This window comes from Elephantulus edwardii, unplaced genomic scaffold (genome assembly GCF_000299155.1).
Source record: "Elephantulus edwardii isolate Elephantulus edwardi_28Jun2011 unplaced genomic scaffold, EleEdw1.0 scaffold00088, whole genome shotgun sequence".
NCBI classification, from domain to species: Eukaryota; Metazoa; Chordata; class Mammalia; order Macroscelidea; family Macroscelididae; genus Elephantulus; species Elephantulus edwardii.
In genome coordinates, this window is record NW_006399838.1 from 8,155,210 (window position 1) to 8,165,169 (window position 9,960).

General features: G+C 39.7%; 1 protein-coding gene across 1 annotated transcript in view; it reads right to left on the minus strand.

The window, feature by feature from the left end:
• Window positions 1-731: 731 nt before the first annotated feature.
• Window positions 732-9,960, minus strand: part of LRRIQ4 (leucine-rich repeats and IQ motif containing 4) — a gene marked incomplete at its 3' end in the record, with an annotated part of 15,273 nt that continues 6,044 nt past the window's right edge. The window contains exons 2-5 of the mRNA XM_006890366.1: window positions 9,149-9,322; window positions 7,879-8,017; window positions 6,875-7,071; window positions 732-836 (exon numbers count right to left, since the gene is read on the minus strand). Coding sequence (XP_006890428.1) covers window positions 732-836; window positions 6,875-7,071; window positions 7,879-8,017; window positions 9,149-9,322 — 615 coding nt within the window. The remainder of the gene's footprint in view (window positions 837-6,874; window positions 7,072-7,878; window positions 8,018-9,148; window positions 9,323-9,960) is intronic.

Sequence of the window (9,960 nt, forward strand, 5' to 3'; positions counted from 1 at the left end):
TTCATTTACTTCAGCTTCAACTTCAACTTGCACTTGAGTAATTGATAGTCTGTTCCACAGTCAGCACATGGCCTTGTTTTGAAAACCAGACAATATTATAAGGACACTCTAAGTTATCTATAAGCCCCTTGTACAATTATCAGCTTAAAGTCAATCTTATTTCATCTATATTTCCACTCACTTCCCTCACAAATACTATTTTTGAAATCATTCTTAGGCATCATGGCATCTTATCCATAAATATATCATGTTGTTGTTAAGTGCCATCGAGTCGTAGGCACCCTATGAAAGAAAGTCCTCAACACTTGCGTGACTTTCATTCTTCCTCCAGGTTCATAGGGTTTCCGAAGGCAAGCTATTTACAGAAGTGGGTGCCACTCCTGCTTCCAAGCTTGTTTTTAAGGGGGAGCTCCACCCAACACTGTCCACCATGGGTGACCATCATCATGTTGTTGTTAAGTGCCATCGAGTCGCAGGTGACTCATAGCGACCCTATGAAGGAGAGTCCTCAACGCTTGGGTGTCTCTCATCCTCTCTCCAGGTTCATAGGGTTTCCAGAGGCAAGCTATTATGGAAGGTAAAAATATTTTCTCTTACAAATAACCACAATTCATGATTTCAGAACGGTAGTCACCTAATTCGAGATATCTGGGATACTTCATTACCCTAATGAAGCAATTTATTGTTTATTTCTTCTTTTCTTTCTGAGATTTTCTTTTATCCTTCTTCTTTCCTTTATCCTTTGGAGAGGTCTTTCCTTTCTTTCGAGCTTTTAGTAATTCTTCGTATTTTCCTAATCCTTTTCTTACCATAATTCCACGCCACCATGCCTGGATCTGAAACAAGAATAAACCCAAAGTCAGAATTAGCTGGTATTGTGATGAACTGAGGATGATTTAATTACGTTTGTTTGATCTGGAAAATGTATCTGCTAGCCAATGAGAAGATTGGAGTTGTGAGGCCCAGTCAGAGTTTCTGAGTGGTGTCCAAGTGGAAGCCCATAGATATGAACCAGGTCACAGATAACACTTCTTCTGGTTGAGGGTGTGTGACAACTGCAGAAACAACAACAACAAAAACCAACCAAGTCTTGGAGAAAACACAATCCGGGTGACCCTTCGAGGTGAGGATGGTGGAACTTTGTCTCATACTTTAGGAAAGTTGTCAGGAAGGACGAGTCCTCAGAAAAAGACACCATGCTGGAAAGGTGGAAGGTCAGAGCGAGAGACGAAGGCCCTCACTGGGATAGCTTGGCACAGTGATTGGAATTATTAGCTCGATCATTTCAGAGGTGGTGAGGATGGTACCGGATAGGACAATTATCACGTATTTTGTTCAGAAGGTTGCTAAGAGTTACAGTCAACTCAATGTGACCTAACAACTTTGATCTGGTATGTGGTCTTGAGCAAATGGAGAATGAGGTGTGACTGATCTCCAAACCTTATTTTCTATCTTTCTCAATACAGGCATAATTTTTTAAATGCCCACAGTGATTGAACTGTGTGCCAGGACTCATTGAAAATATTAGGGGAACAGCAGTAAGAAACCAATGTGCTGCCTTTGCAGAGTTTGAATTGCACTGAGGAGAGAGCCAGTAAACAACGAACACATGAATGCGTACATATGATAAATGCTGTGGAGAACGACACAGCAGGGTAATAGAATCGGAAAAGGAGCGTGCCCTCACTGTCCTATTATAACTGCGCTGTCTGCTGTCTGTACGCCTTCCAACACCCGACCCCATGTTCCCCACGTTCTATCTACTCTCACCGCCTTAGGGACCCCCTTTCTGTGGCAGTGTCTGTGCCTCTACACCACCAGAGATGAAGATATGTAGCCTTGAGACCTGTGGAGGGTTGCAATGGACTTTGGGCAATGTATTCATGTGGTTTTTTTTTAAATACTTTTTTTAAAATTTTTATTTATTTATTTATTTTATGTGTGTACCATCAAATTGGATCTGACTGGTACAGGAGGAGATTGTTCCTCTTTCTTCAGCAGAGCATCTGGTGGATTTGAACCGCACACGTCTGGGATTGCAGTGCAGTTTCCTGCCACTAGGCCACCAGAGCTCGCCTAAATACTTATTTATACATAAGCCATACCATTTTATTTTTAATTGTCTATTAATTACTGAAGTTCAAAATAAAGTTTTTGCTTTGTGATCAATTTTACGCTATAATATTTATAACATAGCATAGCTTGGAACATAAAATAGCTTGATGGCAAATTTTTATTTTAAATTTAAAACTATATAAATATTTGTTGTCTTGAAGCATTAAAGGATCATCTATAAGAGACTTTAAAATGAAAGAACATTGATGCTGAGGGAAAAGTAGAATGGTAATATATGTTAAAGAAGAAAAAAAAAAGAATGATGTAAAATGTCTGTCTATGCAGTAAGGTTTAGATATTTTGGAAATTAATCTTGACTGATTTTTTTCAAATCATAGTGGTATTTAGATTCCATTGGATGCATTCAAATGTTAGAGTTTCAGCTCTGTTTTTAAAAATATCATTATTTTTAAACCATTGGAAATTACATCCTTTTTTAACGAGCTAAACATAAATGTAAAAAAAAAGTAAATATCAATTCTGAAATACTCAAGGTGCTATCTGGTTCCCCCCCCCACAATTCTTTTAGGAAGAACCTAGTCAAGTGTGTGCCCATATTTCCAGGGTGGTCGTTACCAAGCTTACACATATTTAGGGGAAGGTTTTAACGTAATTTACTTTCTTTTTCTTCTTTCTTTATATGTGTGGCTCAAGCATGACTTTGCTTTTTTAGTATTGTCCTTAGTGGGTTCTACGGTGTGTGACTTTATTTTTAGAAGCCTAAAGAGGTTGTTGCAAAGAATTTCTTCCAAAGAGGAAGTGTTCGGTCATTTCTGACAAAAAGAAAGTGATGTGGTTACCTACGTGACCTAAAGTCATGCAGTTTAAATGCCTGGAAGGAGAAAGATGAGGAAACTCCTTCCATATGATGCACAGCCTCTGGAAATGCACCGAAGGGTCCGCTATGAGTTGGTGTCAACTCGACAGCACACAATAGATCTGATAGCACTTAGGGACCTTGATAGAGGGCCTTGAACGACATAGACTTTGGCTTTTGTTCTAGGGGAAATGGAAAATGGCAGATCAGCGGAAGAGCAAGGGTCAGAACGCTGAGCAGGAAGTGCCCTGTAGGAAGAATGAGCATGGAAATAGGGAGACTGGTTTGTGAGGGCACAGGTGGAATTATCTGAAGGAGAGATGATAGGGGTTAGGCCCAGCTGAATAAAGAACACAGAACAATGACTGAAGTGGGCATAGTACTGGCTTTCCTAAGAATCTTTTTTCTCTCCATAGGTTCAACAGATGAGGAGAAAAAGATGACTTCTCACTGAGGAAATTTCCACAGATCTTGGTCCTTGGATCCTAATTAGCAGCTAAGCAAAACTCCGAACACTAAACTTCCATGTGTGATTTTCTTCAGCCTTATCTCAATGCATGTAAGTGCTTGTCCCTGTATTTTTCACTCTAGGAAATAGTCTAATAATGATAGATGGCTTTGGGATTTGGAGTTTGGGTTTTGCCTGTTTGTTGGTTTCTTATCTAATATTGTTGTTAGATGCCTCGAGTGGCCTAGGAATCACAGTGAACCTGTCTAGGAACAGTGGTTCTGAATGTCGCCTATCCAGAGACAACTTCACCATCTCTGATGCTGTTGATGTTAAAGAATGTGGAGGTGGAACATTCTTGTAGCTGAGTTTTCAGAGGCAGCAACTGGCATCAAGAGGAGATTGCCCATCTTTCTCCGGTGGAGCAGCTGGTGGATTAGAACAGCATGCCTTTGTATTAGCAGAGTAACTCCTTACTACTAGGCCCCCAGAGTTCCCTAATAAAGTGATAGGGGACATCAAAGAGGAAAATACTAGAACTTACAGTAATAAAAACAACAGCCAAACAACCAAAACCAAAAAACAGCTCACATCTCTAAGCTCTGTGACTATGAAGATAAAGAAACATCTCTACTCTCAGAAGTGTGGCGCTTTGGTGGTAAGAAGCTGTGCTGTAATCCCAAATGCAAGTGGTTTGATTCCACCTGAAAACCCAGTAAAAGGTCAGGAGTGAGTTGGTTCTGACATAATCTCAGAGGCACTTAGGTGTCTCTTCCCTCTGTCTTGGCTTCACGACACTTTAATGCAATTTTCATAGATTTTTTTCTGACATCCATTGTGGATGTTTCTTTTTCCTCTCTTACTTTTTGCTTTGTTCATGTGTGATATTCTTTATTTCTTCCCACAGTGACTCTATCTTTGATAAATGGTGATTAATATCTCAAACTTTTCTTAAGATAGTTTTTAAATTTATGTGGGATAGAGTTAAAGTCATATTGTGGTTCTTGTTTTCCTTTTCTTTAGTCTCAATTTGAACTTGTACATTGAATTGCAATTCAGTGGAATTGCAATTGATAGTCTGCCCCACAGTCAGCACTTGGCCTGGTTCTGACTGCTTATATTAAGCTTCTCCAACAATTCCTTCCATAGAGAGTCAATATGATTCCTGTGCAGTCCATCAGGTGAGGTCTATTTGTAAAGTTGCCTTTTGTGTTTCTTAAAAAGAGGTATTCGCTATGAATAAGTCATTGAATAAGAAGACAAAGCAGAGTATTATAATGAAGTGTGCAAAGAGCCAAGAGTCAGAGAATAAAAAGGGAAGAACTCGCTTGGCATTTCTCAAGTTGAAAGAACTGAAAAAGAGATTCATTCAAGTCTCTGTGACATTGCGAGATGCCACAGGGACAATCTTGAAAGACCAAGGAGGCATCAGAAGAAGACAGAAAGAATACATAGTCACTGTATCAAAAAGAGTTGGTTGACACTGAAAAATATCAGGAAGTACCATATGAACAAGAGCCAAAGGTAATGAAGGAAGAAGTTCAAGCTGCATTGATGATATTGACAAAAAAAAAGCCCCAGGAATCAATGGAATACCAATTGACATGTTTCAGCTAACAGATGCAATTCTGGATATGCTCACTAGTCTATGCCAGGAAGTTTGGAGGATAGCTGTCTGGTTGAATTGATGCATTCGTTTGAATTGTGGGGTTGGAGAAGAGCAGTGAATATTGCAGGGATTGCTAAAACCTGAATAGATAGATAGATATGTCTTGGAAAAAGGCAACCAGAGTGCTCCTTGGAGACAAGGATGGTGAGGCATTGGCTCACTTTTTTAGGCATGTTGTTAAGACAAGTCATTCCTTAGAAAGGGATAGATATCATGCTTGGAAAGGTGGAGAGTTGGCAAAAGAGAGGAAGACTCCCAATGAGATAAATTGACAGGGTAACTGCAGCAATGGGCTCAAGTCAAGTGCATCAGAGATTATGAAGATGACATAGGATAGGACAGGGTTCAGATCTGTTGTTCATAGAGTCACTAATAGTCGTACTTGACAGCACCTAGTAACAGCAGCAGCAACAACAATAACCTTCAGAGACGAGAGCTCTGGTGGCCTACTCCATCAGTAGTTGCACTGCTTACTCCAAAATCACACCTCCAGTGGTTCAAATACATGAGCATCTCCAGGAGGAAAGAAAGGCAATCTCCTCTGGCATTGACAGCCTCGGAAACGCAACAGAGAGTCACCCATGAGTCAGTTCCAACTCAATGGCAGCAAGTTTTAGAATTTACTCTCAGAGGAGTGCCTGGCTGGTGCAAATGATTAATATATACTAGAGTTAAAAGACTGAAGGTTCAAGTTCATCCAGTGGTGCCTCAAAGGGAAAGGCTTGGCGGTGTGCCTCCAAAAACTCAGTCATCAATAACTCTTGTCCCAATACGATGTCTTTATTATCCAAGGACTGGCGTATCCTGGAAACATGGCCAGAGGATGTGAAATGAAGTTTCACTATTCTTGCTTCCAAAGAGCACTGTGGTTGTCCTTACTTCAAGACAGACTTCTTTGTTCTTTTGTAAAGTCCACAGTCTCTTCAATACCCTGCCAACATGACAAGTCAAAGTCATCAGTTCTTCAATCTTCCTTCTTCATTGTGTGACTTTCAGTGCATACAAAGTAACTGAGAATACCAATTCCATGGCTTGGGTCAAGGGCCCTTAAGCCTTTAAACTGACGTCCTTGCTCTTTAATACTTTACAGAGACCCTTGACAGCAGATTCACCCAATGCAACATATCTCTTCATGTCTTGACTGCTGCCCTCATGAGTGTTAACTGTGGATTCCGGTACAATTTATTTCTTGATCATTTCAATCTTTTCATCATCCATCATGATACTGCCCATTGGTCCAACTGTAAGAATGTTCGCTTCTTTACGTTGAAGTGTATGTAATCCATATGAAAGATAGAAAACAGTAACACTGGAAAGTGTTGAGAAATTTGAATTCCGTTGGGAACTAAAGGCAGGATACAGATATTTGATGAGGAACATTACTCTCATCCCTGAGCCATATTTATGCACATTCCTACTCTGATTCATGGGCTCACCATCAATTCCACGGCAGCAAATTTGCTGTTTATTGATTTGTTGTGGGGTGTTTGTTTGTTTGGGGAGTTATTTTTTCTTCAGAATAATAAAAGTATAGGGAGTTCTGATGGCCTACTTGTAAGAAGCTGTGCTGCAATCCCAAAGGCACACAGTTTGAGGCCATTAACCGCTCCATGGGAGAAGGATAGGCACTCTCCTCCCTTGCCATTAACTGTCTTTGAAAACCCACTGGAGGGTCAGCTATGAGTTGGTTCTGACTCTACAGTACACAACAACAACATATAAAAGTATAAAGAGGAGCTTCATAAGATAAACTGTGATATGTTCAATAATCATTCCCCTCCAAACCAAGTGTGAATGTGTCATTTAAGAATTTTGCTGATATTACCTTTGTCGCCATTATTTTCCTTTTTCGGTTTTCCTTAAGGAATGACCATATTGCCTCAATGCCTTGAGTGCACACCTCTATGGGCGGCTCTGTCATGGGATTTTCCAACAGTGTTAGAATCTTTAGATTCACTAGCGTATCCAAATTCTCTGGAAGACAGGTGAGTAAGTTGTCCTCGAGAAGTAATTCATTCAAGGCTGAAAAGAAATGTCATGCTGCAACTACAATCCCAGAGGCGCATGGTTCAAATCCACCAGATGCTCTGCTGGGGAAGGAGGAACAATCTCCTCCTGTACCAGTCAAATCTGATTTGACGGTACACACACACACAAACACACACACACACACACACACACACACAATAAAATAAATAAAAATTTTAAAAAAAAAAGAAAAGAAATGTCATAGAAGATTTACCTTAAGAACAGAACAATTCTGCACACCCTGTTTATTGAGGTTTTGTTCACAATAACAAGGAATTGGAAACAACCTAAGTGCCCATCAACAAACAAATGGCTAGAGAAGCTGTGGTATATCACACAATGGAATACTACGCTGCACTGAAAAACAAGGAACTCATAAAATATTACTCAAAATGAGCCATATTTATAAATGTCCTGTGTGTAGGTGACAGTTTATACTCTCCTATTCCTTCACCTTCTTTTGTTAAGGGAGCCTAGCCATTATTTAGAGAGCTCTGATGGCATAGTCCATAGGGATCGTGCAGCTAACAGGAAGCTCTGAGGGACAAAGATGGGAATTCTCCTCCCATGCGATTTACAGCCTCCAAAAATCCACAATGAGTTGGTTCTAACTTGACATAACAAAACCACTCTTCACTTGTTCATTCATCACTCACTCAGCAAGTTGTTGGCCCACCCTGGGAATGGATTTTAAAAAAAACCAACCCAATGTTTTTACCATATTATGCCAAATCCCCTGTTTATAATCAAGTTCTCCACAGTAGCAAACTAATAGACTGTGAATTTGTTAAGGTTCCTCACCTCCTGCTTTACAGATGGCATCTGGAAGCTGCTTAAGTAAATTGTGGCGGCAATCAAGGATTTCCAGGTTAGGCAGGAGACCCAGGGACTCAGGCAGGTTCTCCAGCTGATTGTTCTCTATGTGAATCTCTTTAAGATTCTGAAAGAATACAAGAGTGTGTCATACCGGTCCCTAATTTAATACATGAGTTCATAATTACTAGAATTACTAGAATTACCTATGAGTTCCTGTGTCCTTTAAGTGGTGGCTGCAGAGGAGAGGGGCGGTGGGAAGGAGGGGATAGATTATACACTGGGATTGTTGTTATGTTGTTGATTGTCATTGAGTTGAGCGCGATTCATAGCAACATAGCGATTCATGAACAAAAGACCTAATGCCTTTCCATAACTATCGTCATTTCTCCAAGTTCATAGAGTTTATAGAGGCCTGTGGTTTAGGAAGTGGATGCCACTCTTGCTTCCAAACCTGTTTGACAACTGGAAGCTCCACCAAACACTGTCCACATTGGGAAACTATTCTGGTATTTGGTACCCCAGTGGTACAAGGTTCAGCATCACAGTAACCCAGGTTACTTCATATAGCACACTGACAAAGAGTGATGTACAAAGTGGAAGAGTGTTCCTCCAGATATAACAGTGATAGTTTCACTTAGCAGTGGTTAAGTGTTGTCAAGTCGAACACAACTGAGATTAAGTTTTGCACAAAAGACCTAAACTCTGTTCTAAGACTAACATCATTTCTGTACAGAACTCTGTTCTATAACTAACATCATTTCTGTACATTTATAGAGTTTACATTCGGATAAATAGGGGGAAAGGATCTTCTTCAAGAAATGAACTTCTTTTTTAGTAAAACTGTTGGAATCATTTCTCATTTAAATAGGGAAACTGGGGTTGTGCAGGGGCCCACATCTACTTTGTAATTATTAGGAATATAGTAATAGGAACAGGAAAAACGAAACAGGTCATTAAAGGAAGCATACATAATGATACACACATATATGCTACTTGGAATGAAGTTATCTTATTATCGTTGCTTTTTGCTAGGATTCAGCACAATTCAGGGACCAAGTTCAGCATGAAGCTGGGGTGACAGAGAAGGAAAAGAACCTTAAAATTGGAGAAGAAAGGCTTGTTTGAAGATTGTGTGAATATCTAGAACCATGATTCCACAGCTAGCCTGTAATTCCACTGCTAGCCTGTAGGGGCACGTGCATCAGCCACTTTAAGGGCTCACTTGCATGCTCTTGGCTCATCAAGGGAGGCTTACCTGCAGTTGGCTAATGTCTTCTGGCACACTGGTAAACTTGACTCCCAGATCCTGCCCCAGGTATAGTCTTTCCAATGCCTTTAAAGAAAAGACTTCCTCTGGAAAAGCAAAGAACTGGTTTCCCGTTAATCCAAGTGTCTTCAGATTTGAAAGTGACCCAATGTCTGAAGGTAACTAGAAGTATTTTTAAAAGATAAATTTCAGGTCAAGAATTATTTTTGGTATTAAATAAAGAAGCATTTTTTAAAAATTAAGAATGTATTGCTCTTACAATATAAAAATTGAAATAGTAGGAAAAAATGAAATTACTTTTATATGCATTTTTAACTATCAATTAGATCATACTTTATAACAATTTTTTTTAAAACTTCAAACCATATGGCAAACAAGAGTAATTAACTTACATTATGCAAAGTGTTATATTAAGTCTTTCCACATACTTTTTTTCTTTTCACATTTTCTCCCCTTGTTCTCTGTCCCTCCTCCAGCCCATCTTTAGTGCACCCCTTGTTCACATTGTTCCCACACATATAATGCAAAATCATGTATTCCTTGTAGACAATTCTCTCCCTCATCTGTTCGAACGCAGTGCTCATTATCTGCCCATTCTTTCCCCATTCCCTCCCCAACTCCCCATGTCTGTCCTATTTTATACAGTGGCATTATACAGTATTTGTCCTTTTGTGACTGAGGTATTTCACTTAACATAATGTCCTCAAGGCTGCCCCAACTTGTGTAATGTTTTATTATTTCATTGTTTTTCAGTGTTGTGTAGTATTCCATTGTGTGGATTTCCATAGCTTTTCTATCCA